The following is a 24,729-nucleotide window of genomic DNA, read 5'->3' as shown; positions in this document are numbered from 1 at the left end:
CTGCGGACAAACAAACAAACCAACCCACATGTACAAAATACATAAATATACATTGCAGTGTAAGATCAAAATGGTCACAATGGTTGTGTCAAACAACGGACCTGCCATGCTATCAAAAACAAGTTTCAACAAACCAAAAAGAACAACACAATGTGATGAGAATACCGATGGGCACAGGAAACCTTTACACAACCAAAACAACTTTCCCAGGTGACATTGCAAAAACACTTTCACCTGTTTAGTGAGATGGGAGAGATTTGAGTGCATACTCACTTGGCTCGAAGGGCCAGCTGCCGGTCGTTGGGACAGACCCACTGATCATTCCCTGTCCCGAACATGGCCTCTGTCATCTCTTGAGGGCTGATGACAAGGTCTGCAAAAACACAACCAGACACTCAGTCCTCGAAAATGAAAGGCTACATCCTGTCTGAGAAAATCAAATCAAAGAGATATTGACCCAGCACTGTATAACCCCTATAATTAATGTTAATTGGGTATACCTGTGGCTTTTATACATCTCCACAAATGTGTTTTTTCTTTGAATTTGATATTAGACAACTTTTTGAGTGCAAACATGCTAGTGTTAGCAGAACAACAATAGCCAGTAAATGGGTAGCTTTAGACGGGTTAGCTGACAACGTCACAAAAACGATGTGCGCGCTTCAAAAAGGGAAGAAGGCTGTGTGTTATGCTTCTGGATGGTCAGATTGCTAGCAACAATGACAAGAAAACATGTGGTGAATCGTAAGTGGCTCGTTTCAGCTCCTTGTTCTTAATACCATGCCTTGTTTTGAGGTGTTTGGACTGGCAAAAGAATTGCTAACTAGTTAGCTAACCAACAACTGTAAAGATGTATTTGAGAGACAAGTGCTCATTGTGCAACTTTATTTATGTTTTCAATGAACATTGGAGTCAAAATATAGTTTATATGTTATCAACAAGCTATGTTAACCCTGTCTCTTTTGCCCCATAGTTGCACATGTGTCAGGTTTTGTTGCTGAACAACCAACCCATCTCCAGCCCCTGGTGAAACGCATTGATTATCATTTCAAATGGAAAAGGATGAATGAAGCATTTAAAAATGCTTCCAAACAAACAGATGACACATTGTTGGGAGGGTATAGATGTGTGCATCTTAGCGGGCAACGCAGAGGCAGAGCAGAGGCAGCTATTTATTACAGGCCCAATTAATGAATCACCCAGTGCTCTGGTCTGTGGGCACACATGCAATCAAACATTACAGCTGATTACTGTTACCAGACTATCAACTATGAATTATAAGCATTGGAAAATATTTAACTATTTCCCTCATAGGGGAGGACATGTAACTGCACAATAACCCATTCATTTACATTAAGTACTTATAGTTATATTATGTCAATACTCATATCACAGCATTCCTAATTTCTAAATGTTGTTGGGACACACCAAGGGTCTGTGTGTCCTACTCTCATTGGGGAAATCATGCATTCTTTCATTCTCCTCCCATCCCCTCGCTCTCCCATACTAACACACACTTAGATGCAGAGCCCTTGGTGTAAGGGTAAAGCTTCCCTGCTCAAACCACGTGGGACTACGCCTCCCCCCACCGTCGACCGGGGTTCAATCCCTGCACCAAACTTTCAAGCTAATTTTCCAATTGCCTGTATCCAATGCTGTCATGTAAAATTGATCTCAAATATAACATAATTTACCTGTGTTTTATATACTGTATATTTCCAAACTGAGGTTTGAATAATACTGTGAAATTTAGAAGATTATGATAATGCACTTTTAGTGTAAGAGCTATTTGAAAACACCACTTGAAACTTCAGCTTGTTTGGCTGGGTGGAATTTCTGGACCGCCTGGTGACATCAGTCTGCTCTGGTCTCTGCCAATAACAGCTTTTTTTTCAAGAAGCACATCTCTCCCATTATGCTCCTCCAATTACACCCCTCTTTCAGACCCCTCTGACTGTCCTAACAATTATTTCTTAAGAAATTGCATTTTGCTAAGAAGCTATATATTTTTTTTAAATATATAAAAAAAAACATTTTAATTGATCACAGTAAGTTACTTAATTGTTAGCAAGAAAGACGATGGCCAGAACTTAGCTATGATGTTGCACAACAATATAAGTCAGTAAGTCATCATTTTGGTCAAAGTATGATATATTTGGTCTGGAATTGACAAATCCGAACTGCCCACTCTGTGCAAATCTGTGTGAATACGGTGTCTTTTCCTATGATATGACTGTTTAGTTTCAGGGCTGGATTTTATTTGAATGTTACTGTACCACCCACCAGCATGGCATTGTTTATTAAATCAGAAATAGCTGCAAAGTTATTTCTGTTTGCAAATGAGATGAGCCAAACAGCCTTGTGTCCATTTGGCCACCTGAGCCATGGATCAAATTAAAATAGGGGGTGAAAACACACTTTTTCCCAACTCAATGTTTTTTCTCCAGAAAATGATACTATAATCCATTAGATAATTTGCTGAAGCTGAAATGTCTTGAGTCAATAACAACCCCTTTGTTATGGCAAGCCTAAATCAATTCAGGAGTAAAAATGTACTGAACAGGTCACATAATAAGTTGAATTTATTTTTTTAATTTAACTAGGCAAGTCATAAGAACAAATTCTTATTTTATAATACATTTAAAATGTATTGGGGGCGGCAGGGTAGACTAGTGGTTAGAGCGTTGGACTAGTAACCGACAAGGTACAAATCTGTCGTTCTGCCCCTGAACAGGCAGTTAACCCATTGTTCCTAGGCCATCATTGAAAATAAGAATTTGTTCTTAACCGACTTGCCTAGTTTAATAAAGGTATCATAAAATATAAAAAAATACTGTATAGTTTCCTAAGGACCTAAACACAAGACGACCATCTCTGTCAGCGCCATCTTGCATAGTCACTTTAACTCTACCTACATGTACATATTACCTCGACTAACCGGTTCCCCGCACATTGACTCTGTACCGGTATCCCATATATATATATATATATATATATATAGCCTCGCTATTGTTATTTTACCACTGCTCTTTAATTATTTGTTACTTTTATTTAAAAATGTTTACTTATCTATTTTTTTTAACTGCATTGTTGGTTAAGGGCTTGTAAAGTAAGCATTTCACTCTAAGGTGTTTCACCTGTTGTATTAGGCACATGTGACAAATACAATTTGATTTGACTAGGGAGTTCTTGGATTCAGCCTGCTTCCAATGGGAGACAATTTCACCTTTCAGCATGACAATAACCTAAAACAAAGGCCAAATATATACTGGAGTTGCTTAACAAAATGACATTGAATGTTCCTGAGTGGCAGAGTGACAGTTTTGACTTAAAATCTATGGCAAGAATTGATCAACAATCAACTTGACAGAGCTTGAAGAATTTAAAGAGAGAATAATGTGCAAATATTGTACAATCCAAGTGTGCAAAGCTCTCAGAGACTTAGCCAGAAAGACTCAGTTGTAATCGCTGCCAAATGTGATTCTCACAAGAATACTTATGTAAATGAGAAATCTCTGCATTTAATTTCAATACATTTGCAAAAATCTCTACAAACATGTTTTCACTTTGTCATTATGGTGTAGTGTGTGTAGAAGGGTGAGAGATATTCAAAATATATTTTTTGGGGGGGGCTGTAATAACAACATGTGAAATAAGTCAAGGGGTATGAATACTTTTTGAAGGCACAGGGAGACAATCTGACTGTATGTACAGTACCAGTCAGAGGTTTGGACACACCTACTTATTCCATCACAACATTAAAACTGTGATTTGTTTAAAAGTGTTAAACAAATCAAAATATATTTTAGATTCTTCAAAGTAGCCACCCTTTTGCCTTTATGACAGCTTTGCACACTCTTGGAATTCTCTCAACCAGCTTCAACTGGAATGCTTTTCCAACAATCTGGAAGGAGTTCCCACATATGCTGAGCACTTGTTGGCTGATTTTCCTCCAGTCTGCGGTCCAACTCAACCCAAACCATCTCAATTGGGTTGAGGTCTGGTGATTGTGGAGGCCAGGTCATCTGATGCAGCACTTCATCACTCTCCTTCTTGGTCAAATAGCCCTTACACAGCCTGGAGGTGTGTTGGGTCATTGTCCTGTTGAAAAACAAACGATAGTCCCACTAAGTGCAAACCAGATGAGATGGCGTATTGCTGCAGAATGCAGTGGTAGCCATGCTGGTTAAGTGTGCCTTGAATTCTATGCAGCTTCCTCTGAACAGTTGATGCTGAGATGTGTCCGTTACTTGACTCTGTGAAGCATTTATTTGGGCTGCAATCTGAGGTGCAGTTAACACAGGAATGGAAGACTCCGAGTCACCTCTGCTGCAGAAAATACGTTCATAATAGTTGCTAGCCTCAGGAATTGCAGCCAAAATAAATGCTTCAGAGTTTAAAGCAACAGACATCAACTGTTCAGAGGATAAATTGCTGCAAATAAACCACTATTAAAGGACACCGATAAGAAGAAGAGACTTGCTTAGGACAAGAATCACGAGCCTTGGACATTAGACTGGTGGAAATCTGTCCTTTGGTTTGATGAGTCCAAATTTGAGATTTTAGGTTCCAACCGCTGTGTCTTTGTGAGATGCAGAGTTGGAGAATGGATGATCTCTACATGTGTGGTTCCCACCGTGAAGCTGGTGACACTCACTGATTTATTTAGAATTTATTATTATTATTTTATTTAACCTTTATTACTGGAGCTTCATCTTATTCTTTCTAGTGTTCTGTGGCGAAATCATGGCTGCAATTTATGGAAGATGCCAAAACTTGAGATAACAATAGATAGCTAAGTAAAAGATAGGCCAGTGGTTTCAATCTGTGGAAAGTTTTTCCTAAATCAATGCTTATGACAAATCCAGCTCCAGAACCAGACAGAGCCAGCTGGCTAATATTTTGATTACGGTTTAGTAAATAAAGCAAATAAAAAAACAGCAAAAGCAGATAACATGAGTTTGCTTGATAAGGTTAGTAAGATAGCTAGCTAGCTAGGTAAGGTTAGTAAGAAAGCTAGCTAGCTAGGTAAGGTTAGTAAGATAGCTAGCTAGCTAGATAAGGTTAGTAAGAAAGCTAGCTAGCTAGGTAAGGTTAGTAAGATAGCTAGCTAGCTAGATAAGGTTAGTAAGATAGCTAGCTACACCGACAGCTGTCAGTGCCCCATTTTTTTATGTTTATCAACTCCACGTGGAAATTCCCAAACCAAAATAGGTATAAGTAGCCTTTGCCATTCTTTGGAGGTGGAAACCAAATGTAAAATTACGTAGAAATAGTGGCAACAATATCCTCTGGGGCTGTCCTTTAATTAAGGAGAGTTGAATTCAAACTAAAAACATTTTTTTTACTCTTTTCGAAAACAACTGATAAAACACTTGTGAAAACCTGTACACTGCGATGGACTTCTAAAGGTGATTGACATGAGCTGTTATCTGCAGTAGCATTTACTAGCGAACGTAATTTCCACAAACATTGGGGATATTGCCTTTAAAAGTACATCATTGTGGGCAGGTCGTTAATCTGTTGAATTGAATCTTGTTCCGGCCTCAGGCTACATCTCAGTACACAAAAGTAGCAACCTGTCCTCGCTTTTTATGTTTCATTGGCACTAATCGGAAAAGACAGGGCCGTTGTGAAATACAGTATGTTATAAATCTTCTAGAAACTGACCAGGACAGGATCGACTTTAGACAACTTAAAAATACAATTTATGAACACAGTATAAAAAGTCAATCTTTCCCCATCGCTAACACTTACAACCTCCCTTACTACAGATGGGACGATAAAAGGAAAATTATCGACATTGACATCACTTATTGCAGGCATTTGATTAATATCATTCATTACGATAAGTAACCTATATTAGAGAAATATGGGGTTTGAAATGAAATAAGTTTGCTAATAACAGTGACTGTTAATGGGACAATTGATGGCTACAACCATTAAACCAGTATTAGTAGTTTAAAGGATCATTAAAAAAAAAAACTGTGGTGCCGATTAATGTTAACCTTTCTATTTGTCGTTATTGCAGTAATTTAAGCAATTTATCGCGATATGGATTTTGCCCAGGTCTACTCCCCACCACAAATGTTCTCTGGCTATAAGCGTATAACGCCATGTCATTGAGAGAAGCCACTATGTCCTTGTTTATGGCTGAGCAATTAACTCTATTTACATTTCCAACCCACCTAATGGCCTTTGTTCCACATTAGTGCTTTGGCATCAGGCCCAGCTGACTACATTAAGTATGGTTAGAGCAAAGCAAACAAACACAGCGCAATTCATCAGGACACACACGTTTACAGCTTTCAGACTGAATATGCCAAGTCAGTAACCAGGTTTCCATCCAACCATTTCATTTGGATTAATTACCGGAGGCATGAAAAAAATTCACAACTGGGCTGATGAAAAAAGGAAATGTTGGTACAAAGTGTTCCTTTGACATGGTAGGATCTTTTTGTGTCTGTAAAATTAATTATGTGAGAAATGTCAGTGGAAACACATTTCTATGCAAATATTGATATAATAACCATCATTTTGAGGTAGACTTGGGAGTCAAACAATAACATTGTCACATCTACTCCTGCTCCTCCCCTCCAGCATTCGAATTTGTTGGTTTATTAACCACCTGCCCTGGCTACCCATCATTATGCACACCTGTGCCTCATCAGGCACACCTGGACTATCACCTTCCTGATTACTCCACACACACATAAGTGTGTGTATATATATATATACACACACACACACACACACACACAAGTGTGTGTATATATACACACACATATAAGTGTGTGTATATATACACACACACACACACACACACACACACACACACACACACACGTGTAAAATCACCACTTTATTATAAGAATGTGAAATGTCAGAATAGTAGTAGAGAGAATGATTTAGTTAAGCTTTTATTTCTTTCATCACATTCCCAGTAGGTCAGAAGTTTACATGCTACCAAATACCAATTGAGTTTATTGCCTTTAAATTGTTTAACTTGGGTCAAACGTTTCGGGTAGCCTTTTTATTACTTTAGCTGCTTCGTTGCAAAATTTGATAACTTTTCGCCAATACTTTTTAAACTGTAAGCATTTAAAGTTGTATTAATCAACATTGGAACATTGGTTTCGGCCAAATGCTATGCCACACCCACGGACGTTATTTTCTTCTCCCCAATTAGTCTGGATCTTAGTACATCCTCGACGATTTCTAGAACGCAGACAGATGTTAACCGTTCTGATTGGTTCCAGAAGCTGATGGGTTGGTCCAGGGCTAGAACACATAGGTAAAGCAGCGTTTTGAAAATGTGTCATTGGCTTTGATACTTGGATTGGTTTGATGATCCAATTGTTGATGACATCGTTTTGCACAACCGCCCCTCATTTAAACATCACTACAAACGACTTCAACGATGGCAGTCTCGATGGCAGAATTATGAAGTGAACAGAGCAGCAGATGAATTTAGATTGAGTCATCAGGCAACTTGAGATTTACCTCAAATTTCAGTGCACGTATTGAATCCCAAGGGAAGATTTTTTACCAACCAATTGGATTCATTTTCTAATATTTCACAGGTCATGAAACAGAGCAACATTAAAGCAGTCATCAATGGCTCTTATCTGGCAGTAATGCCTGACATTCACAGTGCACCTTAACCTAATCAAACACTCTTTCCATGAACTAAACTACCTGTGCTTTAGCTCTGGAGCAATCACTCGCTTCATCTTTTCTTGGGGAAAACCTGCCTTGGCATCTGTTCAAGACAACCCAGGTCCCATACAAAAACCACAGCACAAAAGATGTTGGCAAACAGAGTAAAGTTAAGGGAGAGAAAATGTTTACCTGCAAAATTCCCCCTTCCTTTGAAAGTGTGAGGTCTATGAGAGCCGGTTAAAAATCGCCTTGCAGTTAAATCGCCTTGCCACGGGCCAGGCCTTTGAACAAATGAAGGCGAGAGCGAGGAAAAGGAGGAAACGGTGAAGTCCGGGGTTGAGCTCTTATAAATAGTTCACAGCCTGCCTGCCTGACAGGCTGGACACATGACAGAAGAACAATTCCTTGCAGAAACATTCTGTTCCTTCCGAAACAGACTGCGGTGATTGACTGGGATAACAAAAGCCGTGCCATGGCTCTCCAGCTAACACCAGCCGACAGGAAAAGGCTAACACGGTTACCATTGACATGCTCTTTCCAACAATTCCGAGAGACTCATTGATCTTATTTGGGGAGGGCTCTTTGTGCATGCAAGTCATTGAAATTAAATGTGACAGTGTTCCTTTCAATTATTGTAACTCGTCTGTTATTGTAATTTGCATGCCATGACTTTAAGTGATTGAGGTTGAATGTGAATTCTGAGGACCCAGAGGGATGATATACAAATTATGCACTGACTGTACAAAACATTAGGAACAACTTTCTAATATTGAGTTACAGACCCTTTTGCCCTCAGAAAAGCCTACATTTGTTGGGGCATGGACTCTACAATATGTCGAAAACATTCCACAGGAATGCTGGCCCATGTTGAATGCAATGCTTCCTAAACTTGGCTGGATGTCCTTTGGGTGGTGGACGGGAAACTGTGTGTGTTAAACCAGCATTGTAGCGGTTCTTGACACACTCACACCAGTGCGCCTGGCACCTACTACCATACCCCGTCCAAAGGCACTTACATCTTTTGTCTTGCCCATTCACCCACTTTATGACACACATACACAATCCATGTCTCAATTGCCTCAAGGCTTTAAAAAATATATTCTTTAAACCGTCTCCTCCTTCATATACACTGATATTAAGTGGATTTAACAAGATCAACAAGGGATCAAAGCTTTCCCCTGGATTCACTGTCAGTCTAATGGAAAGATCAGGTGTTCCGAATGTGTTGTACACTCAGTGTATGTATGTATCATATTAAATCTATTTTGATTGAGGTTGAATGTGAATTCTAACGGAGGACCCATACCGCTCTGTGGTCCCAGAGGGATGATATTGTGGCCTATTCAAAACAGGCTGCCTTTAGGACATACAACCACAAAGCAATACAATTGTTGTCAAAATCTTACCAGGTGGGATAATGGTTGCCCTACTTTGCAGTCCTTTGTTTATGTTAGTGTTATTTTTTACTTTATTGCTTGTAGGGATAGGCACAGTGATTTAAATATTCAAATATCCGAACAGACGTTAGTATTCCAGTCGTAACAAAATGGAATATAATGTTGAGGATAAAAGTTCGGAGTGACAATTTCATGTGTACAACATCTAAAGACCTACATCACTATACGGAGAGCTTTGCTGTTTCTAAAAGGACGTATTTGGGCGTTTTTGAAGCCATTGTTCATGTTTTATCGGGGCCCACATACTACACAACAAAGGATGAGGAAGTGATTTGCAGTTTGGGACAAGTTTCAAAAAAAATATACAAAATTACAAAAGGTGTCTGGACCCTTATTCCCTTTACATCAAAAATATAGATTTGGTAGTAAAAAATAAAAAACTTGTCCTATAAGGACTGCAGGCATCTGAGCCATGGACTGTTTACTAGGCTACCTTCTGAAAACAGAGTCAAAAGGGCCTCCCGGGTGGCGCAGTGGTTTAGGGCTGTGCCAACAGAGACTGGGTTCGCACCCAGGCTCTGTCGCAGCCGGCCGCGACCGGGAGGTCCATGGGGCGACGCACAATTGGCCTAGCGTCGCCCGGGTTAGGGAGGGCCTGGCCTGGCCGGTAGGGATTTGTCTCATCGCGCACCAGCGACTCCTGTGGCGGGCCGGGTGCAGTGCGCGCTAACCAAGTCACCAGGTGCTTCCTCCAACACATTGATGCGGCTGGCTTTCAGGTTGGATGCGCGCTGTGTTGAGAAGCAGTGCAGCTTGGTTGGGTTGTGTTTTGGAGGACGCATGTTGGGAGCTTTCCTCTCCTGAGCCCGTACGGGAGTTGTAGCGATGAGACAAGATAGTAACTACTAACAATTGGATACCACGAAATTGGGGATTAAAATTAAATTAACAAAAAAATAAACAGAGTCAGTAAAGGTGCATCAGTGCCAAAAGCGAGAGACTAAAAGCATCTGCTATTACCAGGCCATCACTAGCTGTCTACCAGGTGATGCACGCTCATTCACACAAAACACACACAATGTATTACACACCTCATACTCATATGTACGCACAGACACACAGACATTGAACCACTGGACACTTCCCGTTTCACACTGAGTAATAAAAGATTATATTCCCGACATAGCTTATACTACTGGACACTGTTTAAACACCACATATTTATTTATACACTGGATTATTGACATAGCTGATATACTGCATCTACTGCTGTAAATAAATATCATTCTTAGTATATCTTGAGTAAATTCTTCCAGTGTAGGCTTACATAAGTATAGATTGCATTTTGATTACTGTTACCGTGTCATTTGGGTTGTTAATTATTAGTAATTTCTATTAGCTAATTCATATTGTAGTTTGTTAGCGAGATTTATACGAAATGAGTGCTTGTGTTACGTCAATCTTTCCTCAGTTAGCGCTAGGACAAATGTAGCCTACATTTTTCTGGTTTGGACGATTGTGTTATGCTGTAGCTACTCCTGTGAATGTCTGAACATTGCATCCAAAAACAACTGCTCACATTCTGGACATAACTATGTAAGGACTGTTGTGCAAAATGTTTCTGAAAAAAAGTGTGGCCAGCTCAAAAGCTGATTGGCCAGTTTCGATTGACGCAACATTCTAAATAAGCGTTCTAATCACACCGGTTTGATTGTATGATTCAGGGGCCACTGTAGAATTATCACACCCGTGTGTTGGTATGTGTGAAAAAGGTTAAATACAGATTAAATTAAAAGAAATACTAAAAGGATACCTATAAAAAAAGACTTGCCTGGGCTAAGAAACACAAGCAATGGACATTAGACCGGTGTAAATCTGTCCTTTGGTTTGATGGAGTCCAAATTTGGGATTTTTGGTTCAAACCGTTGTGTCTTTGTGAGACGCAGTGTAGGTCAACGGATGATCTCCGCATGTGTGATTTCCACCGTGAAGCATGGAAGAGGTGGTGTGATGGTGCTTTGCTGGTGACACTTTCAGTGATTTATTTACAATTCAAGGCACACATGGCCAGCATGGCTACCACAGAATTCTGCAGCGATATATCATCCCATCTGCCTTGCACTTTTTTTTAACTAGGCAACTGGTTTGCACTTAGTGGGACTATCATTTATTTTTAAACAGGACAATGACCCAACACACTGCCAGGCTGTGTAAGGGCTATTTGACCAAGAAGAAGAGTGATGGAATGCTGCATCAGATGACCTGGCCTCCACAATCACCGACCTCAACCCAATTGAGATGGTTTGGGATGAGTTGGCCGGCAGATTGAAGGAAAAAGCAGCCAATAAGTGATTGGCATGTGGGAAATCCTTCAAGACCATTGCAAAAGCATTGCAGGTGAAGCTGGATGAGAGAATGCAAAGAGTGTGCAAAGCTGTCATCAAGGCAAAGGGCGGCTGCATTGAATAATCTCAAATATATATTGAATTGTTTTGGAGAAAGAAAAACCCTGTAATGAGTCGGTGTGTCCAAACTTTTGACTGACTGACTGACTGACTGACTGTGTGTGTGTATGCATGTATGCATGCATGCATGCATGCATATATATTTATATATATATTTAGTGGGGAGAAGTATTTGATACACTGCCGATTTTGCAGGTTTTCCTAGATACAAAGCATGTAGAGGTCTGTAATTTTTATCATAGGTACACTTCAACTGTGAGAGACGGAATCTAAAAAAAACAAAAATCCAGAAAATCACATTGTATAATTTTTAAGTAATTAATTTGCATTTTATTGCATGACATAAGTATTTGATACATCAGAAAAGCAGAACTTAATATTTGGTACAGAAACCTTTGTTTGCAATTACAGAGATATACATTTCCTGTAGTTCTTGACCAGGTTTGCACACACTGCAGCAGGGATTTTGGCCCACACCTCCATACAGACCTTCTCCAGATCCTTCAGGTTTCGGGGCTGTCGCTGGGCAATACGGGCTTCCAGCTCCCTCCAAAGATGTTCTATTGGGTTCAGGTCTGGACACTGGCTAGGAAACTCCAGGACCTTGAGATGCTGCTTACGGAGCCACTCCTTAGTTGCCCTGGCTGTGTGCTTCGGGTCGTTGTCATGCTGGAAGACCCAGCCACAACCCATCTTCAACGCTCTTACTCAGGGAAGGAGGTCTGAATACTTATGTAATTTTTCAAATATTTTTATTAATGTGCAAAATGTTCAAAAACTTGTTTCTCTTTATGGGGTATTGTATATAGATGAGGATATTTTTTTTGTTAATCTGTAACGCTGTAACGTAATAAAAATTTGGAAAAAGGGAAGGGGTCTGAACACTTCCCAAGTACGTACGTATATATATATATATATATAAATAAAAATATTGGCCATGCTGGCAATCCAGCATGACTTCTGACACGTTCAAGACAACTAACAACTCTGAAAAAAATTGCTGACTGGAAAAATACGTTTTGAACTGTCATCCAAGTCGGGCCTCTATCTCGAGCTTCGTCCTGAAGATCACTAATGTCATGATTCGACCTTGTTACTTCCGAGTTCTCAGTCGTCTTGAAAGCATCATAAATCCAGAGAATGCCTGACTTTGATGACAAAATCTTCCCACAAGAAGGACCGCAGCGTCACCTTCCTGTTCAAGTGAGCACAGCACAACAAGGGGAGTCCAAAATGTTTATTTTTATTGAACCTTTAACTAGGCAAGTCAGTTAAGAACACATTTTTGTTTACAATGACAGCCAAGGAACAGTGGGTTAACTGCCTTGTCCAGGGGCAGAATGACAGATTTTTACATTGTCAGATCGGGGATTCGATCAGTTACTGGCCCAACGCTCTAAGCACTAGGCTACCTGCCGCATACAAACGTCTTGTATGCTGCTGCATAAATTATGTAATATGCCAGGGAGATAGTATTACTTACTTAGCGACAGTATACATAAGTGTATGTTATGCTGTAACTTGTTAGTAGCCCATGTGCCTCACCCAAATACTTTGTTCCCTTTCCCCCTCATAACTTAGCCTACTGTTCTGACTTGGTGATGCACATCAAGCCTATAGCCTGTTTTAGAGAAATATCATCATTGAATATTGCAAGCACTTTCATGGTGTGCTTATATGCCCCCTTTATTTATCATATGGTTGTGACTTGGTTTACAGGGAGAATACTGTAAGAACGGCCCATGTTCTGAATTCTTTTGCTATTCATTTCAAAAGTGCTGAACAAATAGTTGTATTGACTACTTCGGTCTTAGCTCGCTCATTAATGTCTTAATCAAAATGTTCTGCTTATCGTTCCCTTTGAATTGTTTGTACATCTCAATTGTCAGTAGAAACCACATTTGTTTAAGAAAGTCAGCCATGTCAGCTATGTTTTTAAAAAGGCAGTAAATGAGGCTGAATTAACTGTTTTGCTGTCAGACAAGGCTCCGCTGAATGCCATGTGTAGCAGTTGTAAGGATTCACTCCATGTGCTGAAAAGAAAGCTGTGCTAGTTTGACAGCTTTATGTAAGCACTAACAGTTTGTGGGCACCGTTTGTCACTATTATCGTGCAAATAATGTATTGTTTTGTGTTGTGTTTTCCCACCAAGATTTACATGCTAAAATTGCCACTGGGTGTAATCATTGCGTCTGGCAACAGAAATCGTTAACGGTTTAAGAACCAAACAGAACGAACCGGCAGGTACCTACCTGAATTAGTCCATTATGAACTCTAATTTCTGTTGCAAAATGTTTTCCGTTTGGAGTATAGGTTTCTGTTGCAAAACACTTCGCAGGAAACGAAACGTTTTGCAACAGAATAGGCATAATAAATAGACCCCAAGCGTTGCATAGATTCAACAGGGGTGTATTCATTCTGGCGAGTTGCAAAAAGTGTATTCAACGGTAGCAAACAGAACGGATAGGGACCTACCTGCATTTGTCCAATATAAACTCTCGTTTTGTTCAGTTTGCTTACGTTTGGTTCTTAAACGGTGAACGGTTTCCGTAATGAATACATCCCAGGTATGCTTCTAACAGATGGCTAATCTACCTGCATTAATTGCTCGTTTCACAATGGAGTGGAGTTCAGTCCGCTAAAACAACCTAAACGTGACGCGTTTCTAGACAAACATGTTACCTATACAGTCAACTACACAGGATTCAGTGGCTCTTGTGGTTTACGTACAGTACTAATATGATGCATTTTCTACGCTCTAAACTAGCCTTTCCAGTTGAAAAATGTATTGTATTGACATTTACATTGCACTTAAATGTTCAGGCAGCTATTATACTGATGTATGAAAATGACATATGTTGGCTTTTCTAGGCCCGTGTGAATGTTTGTATGCATTTAGGTATTGTGCACAATGTGCCATGAATTGAAGCTCACAAAAAACATTGCTTAGCTTCCTATACTATGAAGAGGTTAATTTATTTTACCTGCCTGTCTGGAGGTTATTAGCGGGTCCTTGTAGGTTCTCTCTGCTCCAGCTGCTCCTTGAACTTCACGTGAACTCTGGTACCATAAAAACACATCAAATTCAGGGAAGCTTTGGAATTCACGGTGGACTTCTCTACTGTTTCCTCTAGCCAATGTATTCGAAGGAAAATGGGAATGAGATTTTTTTTGTGTGTGTCACAGGGAGCAAACGACAAACATGCAGTGCTTCCTTGTTCAGTTACCTTACCAGTGTGAAGCTAGCCACAATAAGGATTAGCCACACCAGTGGAATTTGCTGTTCGCCTTCAAATTAAAAGTCACCCATTGAAAGTGATTCAAACGGATACAAATAGTGGAATCATGCCATATTTTGACTAAATAATGTTACACAAGGTCGGAATGTTATCATAAAAATACAATAATTAGTTAATTTGACGCAAAAAAAATATTTTGAAATTGCACTGTAGATGTATTAGACTTCAGAATTGCATTGAGGCATACTTATGTGCACTGTATAGCCTAATGGACATTGCACTCATGAAATGGGGTATCAGCCTACTCAGTGACATGCACAGAGCAAACTGTGTAGAGTTTACCCAAATATTAGCATATTAGCTCTTATTGCAGGACTTTGATTGTGGGAAATCACCTTCTTGAATTGATTATAAAGCCATTGCGGTCATCATAATTGTGTATAATGCAAATATTGTATTTAGAGCCTCAAAGTATTAAGAAATAAACATTTAAATTAAACATTAAACAATGTGTCCACAAATATAATAAATACAACTCTAGTCTGAATACATAAGTGTGTTCACTAATAGTATAAATACATTGTTTAGTGTTTAATGTACATGTTTATTTCTTAATAATCACTCTGGGACCTGTGGTGCAACCTCTGAAATCACCATACAATGTTACAAATGAAGAAACATATCCCAGCCACGTTTCATCTTCAATGCCCTTGCTGATGGAAGGAGGTTTTCACTCAAAATCTCACGATACATGGCCCCATTCATTCTTTCATTTACACGGATCAGTCGTCCTGGTCCCTTTGCAGAAAAACAGCCCCAAAGCATGATGTTTCCACCCCCATGCTTCACAGTAGGTATGGTGTTCTTTGGATGCAACTCAGCATTTTTTGTCCTCCAAACACGCCGAGTTGAGTTTTTACCAAAAAGTTATATTTTGGTTTCATCTGACCATATGACATTCTCCCAATCTTCTTCTGGATCATCCAAATGCTCTCTAGCAAACTTCAGACGGGCCTGGACATGTACTGGCTTAAGTAGGGGGACACGTCTGCCACTGCAGGATTTGAGTCCCTGGCGGCGTAGTGTGTTACTGATGGTAGGCTTTGTTACTTTGGTCCCAGCTCTCTGTAGGTCATTCACTAGGTCGCCCCGTGTGGTTCTGGGATTTTTGCTCACCGTTCTTGTGATCATTTTGACCCCACGGGGTGAGATCTTGTGTGGAGCCCCAGATCGAGGGAGATTATCAGTGGTCTTCCATTTCCTAATAATTGCTCCCACAGTTGATTTCTTCAAACCAAGCTGCTTAGCGATTGCAGATTCAGTCTTCCCAGCCTGGTGCAGGTCTACAATTGTGTTTCTGGTGTCCTTTGACAGCTCTTTGGTCTTGGCCATGGTGGAGTTTGGAGTGTGACTGTTTGAGGTTGTGGACAGATGTCTTTTATACTGATAACAAGTTCAAACAGGTGCCATTAATACAGGTAACGAGTGGAGGACAAGAGGAGCATATTAAAGAAGAAGTTACAGGTCTGTGAGAGCCAGAAATCTTGCTCGTTTGTATATGACCAAATTCTTATTTTCCACCATAATTTGCAAATGAATTCATAAAAAATCATACAGTGTGATTTTCTGGAATTTTTTTCTCTAATTTTGTCTGTCATAGATGAAAATTACAGGCCTCTCTCATCTTTTTAAGTGGGAGAACTTGCACTATTGGTGGTTGACTAAATACTTTTTTGCCCCACTGTACCGGCCTGCTATAGAACCCCAATGTCAGAGGACAGGTCTTTAATTTACAGGTCAATGACCCGCACGTGCACGGTTTTCGGCGTGGTACCTTCGGACTGCTGGGACAGGTATTGGAATCCGGCTCTCGAAGGACCAAATTGTCATGAGAATTATGTTCTCATAACCCAATTCAATTATACTACTCAGTCTGCAACCCAGAATTTGTAAGATACTGATCGAATGAAACAGACAGAGGCCCAGCTAAATAGTCAAAATGTTTATTCACGAGCGCGCAGGTTTGTTGTACAAAACCATTAATTTTATACTAGCTCCTTACGCACATACTTTTACACACAAACAGAATTCATACGCACATACATTTGCACACAAACAGTAGGTATCCCACGCACATACTGTATCAATATCCATCCGACAAAGATTAGGGACCGTGAGAAGCACTCCCTGTCCTTTCCCAAATCTCTCACTGGCCCCTAGCCAAGTTCGGCACCGAATCTTACTCAGACAGTCTGTGTTTAAGATACCATAGAGACATATTGTACAGATATATTGTTCTACCCTAATTCTGACTAATAATACACACATCATTTATTATAATTTTACCTACTAATACTACACACATCATTAATAATAATTTGATGATTCTAATGTATTTCATTGATGATTCTAATCAATTACATACAATTATATAGTTTCAGGGTGGAATATTCTAATCATTCATTTAAACATATAAATTCCATCAACAATGACTCCTATTAGTCTTGGAGTAGCTATACCTGTGTGTTGTAGCTATCTAGCTAACGTGTGTCTGTGAGATGTCTCATATTCTGCACCATGCTGCTACAGTAGGAATATAGACAGTACACAACCATTAGCCAATAATGTGTAATACCGTTTTCATCAAGGGGTGTGAATACTTTCTGAAGGAACTGTATTTACATATACAGTACCAGTCGACAGTTTGGACACACCAACTCAGGGGTTATCTTTATTTTTACTATTTTCTACATTGGAGAATGATAGTGAAGAGTTCCAAACTATGAAATAACAATTATGGAATCATGTAGTAACCTCAAAAAGTGTTAAATTAAGATATATTTGATATTTGATATTCTTCAAAGTAGCCACCCTTTGCCTTGATGACAGCTTTGCACACTCTTGGCATTCTCTTAACCAGCTTCATGAGGCAATCACCTGGAATGCATTTAAATTACCAGGTGTTTCTTTCCTTCTTAATGTGTTAGATCAGTTGTGTTGTAACAAGGTAGGGGTGGTATACAGAAGATAGCCCTATTTGGTAAAAGACCAAGTATGATAGCAAGAGCAGCTCAAATATGAAAAGATAAACAACATTACTTTAAGATAAGGTCTGTCAATACAGAACAAATAAAAATAAACTTTGCAAGTTTCTTCAAGTGCAGTCGCAAAAACCATCAGGTGCTATGATAAAACTTGCTCTCGTGAGGACTGCCACAGGAAAGGAAGACCCAGACCCGTCTGCTGCAGAGGATAAGTTCATTAGAGTCAACTGCACCTCATAAATTGCAGCCCAAATAAATGCTTCACAGATTTCAAGTAACAGCCACTCAACATCAACTGTTCAGAGAAGACTGCGTGAATCAGGCCTTCATGGTCGATTCTGTCCTTTGGTTTGATGATTCCAAATTTGAGATTTTTGGTTCCGCCCGCCGTGTCTTTGTGAGATGCAGAGTAGGTGAATGGATGATCACCGCATGTGTGGTTTCCACCATGAAGCATGAAGGAGGAGGTGTGATGGTGTGGGGGGTGCTTTGCTGGTGACACTGTGGGTGATTTATTTAGAATTCAAGGCACACTTCACCAGCAATGGGCAAGAGTCTCAAGTTTAAGTTTAGTCTGCAGGCTATTCCATAGGCAAGGAGCGTAACAGTCAAAGGCAGCCATACCCAACTCTGTGGAAATCGCATGGGCCTCAAGTGTAATCCAGGCTTGAGACCTGGTTTTAGGAATTCTAATTCTAATATTGATGAATGTTGATAAATAAGAAGGTAGCTTATATTAACTTTCCTGCAGTCAAATGAGAAAATAGCTCTCGAGTGGCCTCATGGGTGGAATGTTAATATTTATCATAATTTCATTAATTTCATAGTTAATAAACATTATTACTTTTTAAATACTGAAAATACGGTCAAACGGTTTTGTTATATTTCAGTCTTCTGTGATGTAAATAAAGTGTAATATTGGGATGCAAACTCAAAATTGAATACATTTCTATATCTGACATGATACACATAACCATGGGTGTAAGGTGCATACCGTTGTTTCAAAGTCAATTTGTTGAAGACTACCAAGAAACACACTGTGACCCTGATTTAGCCCACTGCAGTAAAACGTTGCACAAGTTTGAAATCAGCAAGGAATTTCTGCATAGCTATAAAATTAGTTTAGCATTCATAACAGTATCATCCGCATATAGCTAAAGTTGACCATTTTTAACCGATTGACCGATGGTGTTTATATAAATAGTGAAGAGAACAGGTTGACCGCTGTGTGTGGTACAACTTTATGTATTTCAATCATATTGGCCTGAGTTCTGTCACTAAGATAATCATGAAACGATGAACAGCCATCAGAGCTCAGGCCTATCGAGGAGAACTTATTCAATAAAACAGCATGAACAGCACTATCAAAAGCTGTTCATAGGTCAACAAACAAAGCAGCACATTTCATTTTAGGAATTGACAAGATCATTAACAACTAAAGTGGTTGCTGTAGTAGTGCTATGCCCAGGCATAAAACCTGATTAGTTTATATCCAGAAATACATTTCTCAGGTAAAAATAAAAGCACAGTTGTACATTTACCAATGATTCAATAATCTTAGCGAGACAATGAAACCTTGAAATTAGGTGATAATGATTAAGATCGCTACTATCCCCTCCCTTATGGAGTGGCAGCACAAGACCTGATTTCCATGTCTTTGGAATATTTCCTGATAACAATGTTAAATAAAAAATGTGGATTATTTAGCCAACAATGATGGGCGCACTAAGCAGACCAGGATCTAATTGCTCGGCCCCTGCGGATGTCCTATTGTCTATTGCTAGCAAAGCATCCAGGACTTTTTCTGTAAATAACCAAAAAGAAAAGCTTTGACTATCATATCTCTGATCATGCAGCACATTTCCCCTATCAGCAGCCAGCCATATATCATTGTGAATAGGCTTAGTTCTTCCAAAGAGATAGGCCGCTTAAATAAAATGGTGATTAAATGCATCAACAAAGGCATTTTCTTCTGTAATGAGGCCAGTGTCTGAATTAATTTGTTTGGCAGAGAGGAGGAAGTAGAAAACTCTTCAGGAATTTGACAGTTTTCCAGAATTTAGCCGGGTTCCCATTACAATCTGAACAAGTGGTTACACAATAATCAGATTTAGTCTTTCTGATTTGTCTTACACAATCATTTGTAGGTAAACCAGATTGGTTATATTGTATGTCAAGTCAAAGATTTTACAGCTCAATGTTCTCTCTGTGATATAATATTAGCTGGCTAGCTAAGTTCGAAAAGGAGACAAACTCGGATCTTAGCTAGCTACCATTAGGATTGCTAGCTATTGTTGATTAACTTTTTTAGTTAATAACAACAACATTGCCATCCATTTGACGACATGATAATGGTGGCAAAGTTGTTTCTTACTAAATATTTTCCTACTTTAACAATGTCATATTTAAAATCAAAATCAAATGTTATTTGTCACATGCGCCGAATACAACAGTTGTAGACCTTACAGTGAAATGCTTACTTACAAGCTTAACCAACAATGCAGTTTTAAGAAAATAAATAAATAAATACAAAATCTATGACTACGGTGAGAACAGTCTATGACTACGGTGGCTGGAGTCTTTGACAATTTTTAGGACCTTCCTCTGACACCGCCTGGTATAGAGGTCCTGGATGGCAGAAAGCTTGGTCCCAGTGATGTACTGGGTCGTACACACTACTCTCTGTAGTGCCTTGCAGTCAGAGGCCGAGAAGTTGTCATACCAGGCAGTGATGCAACCGGTCAGGATGTTGCAGATGTAGAACCTTTTGAGGATCTGTGTTATTTAGGAGAGGGATTCGGGGGGGCTGCTGAGAAATGTTGATGGCTATATCGGTCCTCTAACACAGGACTAGTAAAGGCAAGTGCACTACTATATACAGTGCCTTGCGAAAGTATTCGGCCCCCTTGAACTTTGTGAACTTTTGCCACATTTCAGTCTTCAAACATAAAGATATAAAACTGTATTTTTTTGTGAAGAATCAACAACAAGTGGGACACAATCATGAAGTGGAACGACATTTATTGGATATTTCAAACTTTTTTAACAAATCAAAAACTGAAAAATTGGGCGTGCAAAATTATTCAGCCCCCTTAAGTTAATACTGTGTAGCGCCACCTTTTGCTGCGATTACAGCTGTAAGTCGCTTGGGGTATGTCTCTATCAGTTTTGCACATCGAGAGACTGACATTTTTTCCCATTCCTCCTTGCAAAACAGCTCGAGCTCAGTGAGGTTGGATGGAGAGCATTTGTGAACAGCAGTTTTCAGTTCTTCCACAGATTCTCGATTGGATTCAGGTCTGGACTTTGACTTGGCCATTCTAACACCTGGATATGTTTATTTTTGAACCATTCCGTTGTAGATGTTGCTTTATGTTTTGGATCATTGTCTTGTTGGAAGACAAATCTCCGTCCCAGTCTCAGGTCTTTTGCAGACTCCATCAGGTTTTCTTACAGAATGGTCCTGTATTTGGCTCCATCCATCTTCCCATCAATTTTAACCATCTTCCCTGTCCCTGCTGAAGAAAAGCAGGCCCAAACCATGATGCTGCCACCACCATGTTTGACAGTGGGGATGGTGTATCAGGGTGATGACTTGTTGCTTTTACGCCAAACATAACGTTTTGCATTGTTGCCAAAAAGTTCAATTTTGGTTTCATCTGACCAGAGCACCTTCTTCCACATGTTTGGTGTGTCTCCCAGGTGGCTTGTGGCAAACTTTAAACAACACTTTTTATGGATATCTTTAAGAAATGGCTTTCTTCTTGCCACTCTTCCATAAAGGCCAGATTTGTGCAATATACGACTGATTGTTGTCCTATGGACAGAGTCTCCCACCTCAGCTGTAGATCTCTGCAGTTCATCCAGAGTGATCAATGGCCTCTTGGCTGCATCTCTGATCAGTCTTCTCCTTGTATGAGCTGAAAGTTTAGAGGGACGGCCAGGTCTTGGTAGATTTGCAGTGGTCTGATACTCCTTCCATTTCAATATTATCGCTTGCACAGTGCTCCTTGGGATGTTTAAAGCTTGGGAAATCTTTTTGTATCCAAATCCGGCTTTAAACTTCTTCACAACAGTATCTCGGACCTGCCTGGTGTGTTCATTGTTCTTCATGATGCTCTCTGCGCTTTTAACGGACCTCTGAGACTATCACAGTGCAGGTGCATTTATACGGAGACTTGATTACACACAGGTGGATTGTATTTATCATCATTAGTCATTTAGGTCAACATTGGATCATTCAGAGATCCTCACTGAACTTCTGGAGAGAGTTTGCTGCACTGAAAGTAAAGGGGCTGAATAATTTTGCACGCCCAATTTTTAAGTTTTTGATTTGTTAAAAAAGTTTGAAACATCCAATAAATGTCATTCCACTTCATGATTGTGTCCCACTTGTTGTTGATTCTTCACAAAAATATACAGTTTTATATCTGTATGTTTGAAGCCTGAAATATGGCAAAAGGTCGCAAAGTTCAAGGGGGCCGAATACTTTCGCAAGGCACTGTATATATATATTTTTTAAACAATTTATTATTAATATTGTATTTTTATTCTGTTTATTCATGGGGTGCTGCATCACCCTCAGCACCTCTACTTTCCACAGCTATTACTGTGTGTTTGTGTCTATCTGGCAGGCTTTCTGCCAGCCTGTCTTGGTGTTCCAGATGTGACTGGAGGAGTGGTGGTGGGCATTGGTAGGAACTCATCATCATAAAGTTAATCTGTACTGAATACAAATATAAACGCAACATGTGAAGTGTTGAAATAAAAGATCCCAGAAATGTTCCATACGCACAAAAAGCTTATTTCTCTTAAAGGTTATGCACAAATTTGTTTACATCGCTGTTAGTGAGTATTTCTACTTTGCCAAGATAATCCATCCAGGATTATCAGGTGTGGCATATCAAGATGATTAAACAGCATGATCATTACACAGGTGCACGCTATGCTGGGGACAATAAAAGGCCACTCTAAAAATGTTGTCACAACATTTTTGTCACATGTTTTGTCACAACACAATGCCACAGATGTCTCAGGTTTTGAGAGAGCATGCAATTGGAATGCTGACTGCAGGAATGTCCCCTAGAGCTGTTGCCAGAGAATTGAATGTTAATTTCTCTACCATAAGCCACCTCCAACATTGTTTTCAGAGAATTTGGCTGTACGTCCAACCGGTCTCACAACCACAGAACGTGTGTAAACACGCCAGCCCAGGACCTCCACATCCGGCTTCTTCACCTGCAGGTTCGTCTGAGACCAGCCACCCGGGAAGCTGATGAAACTGAAGAGTATTTCTGCCTGTAATAAAGCCCTTTTGTGGGGAAAACCCATTCTGATTGGCTGGAGCTGGCTCCCAAGTGCCACCCATGTCTGCTCCGCTGCCTGATTGCCTGGTCCTTCTGTAGCTCAGTTGGTAGAGCATGGCGCTTGTAACGCCAGGGTAGTGGGTTCGATTCCCGGGACCACCCATACGTAGAATGTATGCACACATGACTGTAAGTCGCTTTGGATAAAAGCGTCTGCTAAATGGCATATATTATTATATTATTATATATTATATTATTATTATTATTATTATTATTATATATAGTCATGTGCAATCCATAGATTAGGGCCCAATGAATGTATAAATTGTGTATAGAGCTGACATAATCCACTTTCCTGCATTAGAGTTGTCTGTCCTTCACAATACATTTATATCTGAACGTTCTATAGAGTTGCACTTGAATAAGTCCCAGATGTGCCAAAGAAGACTCCACCAGAGTCATAGAAAGGTGGGTTGAATGCCATAGTCGGCAAGTATCAATTGAATTCGACAGTTAAAGAGACTGATGAATAAGTTCAAGTTTATTCAGAAAAGCATATGCCTATTTTACAAACACAGAAACAGAGGGATTGTGAATCATCATACAAATGGAACAGTGGTTGTTAACATTTACAATCTTGCAACAAGACAAGTGAAAGAATTGCAACGGCATCCTACTTCTCCTGGGAGACAGACCGTTAAAGGGTTATTTTTGTACCCAAGTGTTTTGAGTTGGAGAAAACCATCCACCATTACTGACCCACATGGGAGGGAGAGATCAATATGATCTGAACAATGTCCAAGTAGGCTGAATGTCTTCTGTCAATTTCCAGCTGTAAAATGAATCTTTCTTCACAGAAAAGCAGGTTGCAAACTGGAATGGAATGCACAGTATTCAGTTTCTATGGATCACCTACACTGAAAAATGAAACAATCAAATGAGTAAAATTTACCCTATTACCTGCCCAATTGTTGAGCTGCAGTTTAATATGGTCAGTTACCTGTTGGTAGGAATGCTGAGGTGAAGATGCAGAATGCATGTTGGGACAGAGGGGGAAAATGTGAAATTTATTTTTTATTTTTACAGCAGTTCCACAGGAGAAAAGTTTTGGTCATCTTTTTACCTTTGACCCTCATCACATTTAAACATACAGGAATTGATGGAAAAACAAGGTGAAATGGTTGCCATGTACAGTATTGCGGCACATAATAACATTTAAGGTCAGGGTGAGACAACAACTGATATCCTGTGAAAGTAAGGTCAAATTCATATGTAACATACCTCCTATACCATAATACAAATGATCGTGATCGTGTGGTCAACTATACTAAGGTATAATACCAGTAATACCAATGTAAAATGATATCTATTTCTCTATAATCTGTACTTTCAGTCAGCCAAAGGCAATTGACTACATGAAAACCACAATCTCACTTACTAGGGTTGCATTTACACAGGCAGCCAAATTCTAATATTTTTCCAATAATATTTAGTTTTTTACCAATCAGATTAGCGCTTTGCCAATTATTGGGTAAAATATTAGTATTGGGCTGCTTGTGTAAATGCGGCCTAAGGGTGGTATTCTGATTTGAGAGCTGTGCTCTTAAATTCCTGGA

At 39.6% G+C, this 24,729-nt stretch overlaps 1 protein-coding gene across 5 annotated transcripts in view; it reads right to left on the bottom strand.

Moving 5' to 3' along the window:
- The window catches only part of LOC118390929 (double C2-like domain-containing protein beta), a 320,447-nt gene extending 305,673 nt beyond the window's left edge, over positions 1–14,774 (bottom strand). For 2 of the 5 annotated variants that reach the window (XM_035781772.2, XM_035781776.2), the window contains exons 1-2: positions 14,509–14,774; positions 274–373 (exon numbers count right to left, since the gene is read on the bottom strand). In XM_035781772.2, the coding sequence (XP_035637665.1) occupies positions 274–350 (77 nt within the window). In that variant the 5' untranslated portion in view covers positions 351–373; positions 14,509–14,774. The remainder of the gene's footprint in view (positions 1–273; positions 374–14,508) is intronic. The other 3 variants (XM_035781774.2, XM_035781777.2, XM_035781773.2) reach the window with 2 other exon arrangements.
- Positions 14,775–24,729: the final 9,955 nt, after the last annotated feature.

Source organism: Oncorhynchus keta, chromosome 12 (genome assembly GCF_023373465.1).
Source record: "Oncorhynchus keta strain PuntledgeMale-10-30-2019 chromosome 12, Oket_V2, whole genome shotgun sequence".
Taxonomy (NCBI): domain Eukaryota; kingdom Metazoa; phylum Chordata; class Actinopteri; order Salmoniformes; family Salmonidae; genus Oncorhynchus; species Oncorhynchus keta.
Note: the sequence above shows the minus strand (reverse complement) of the source record. Positions and strands in the feature narration are given on the sequence as shown.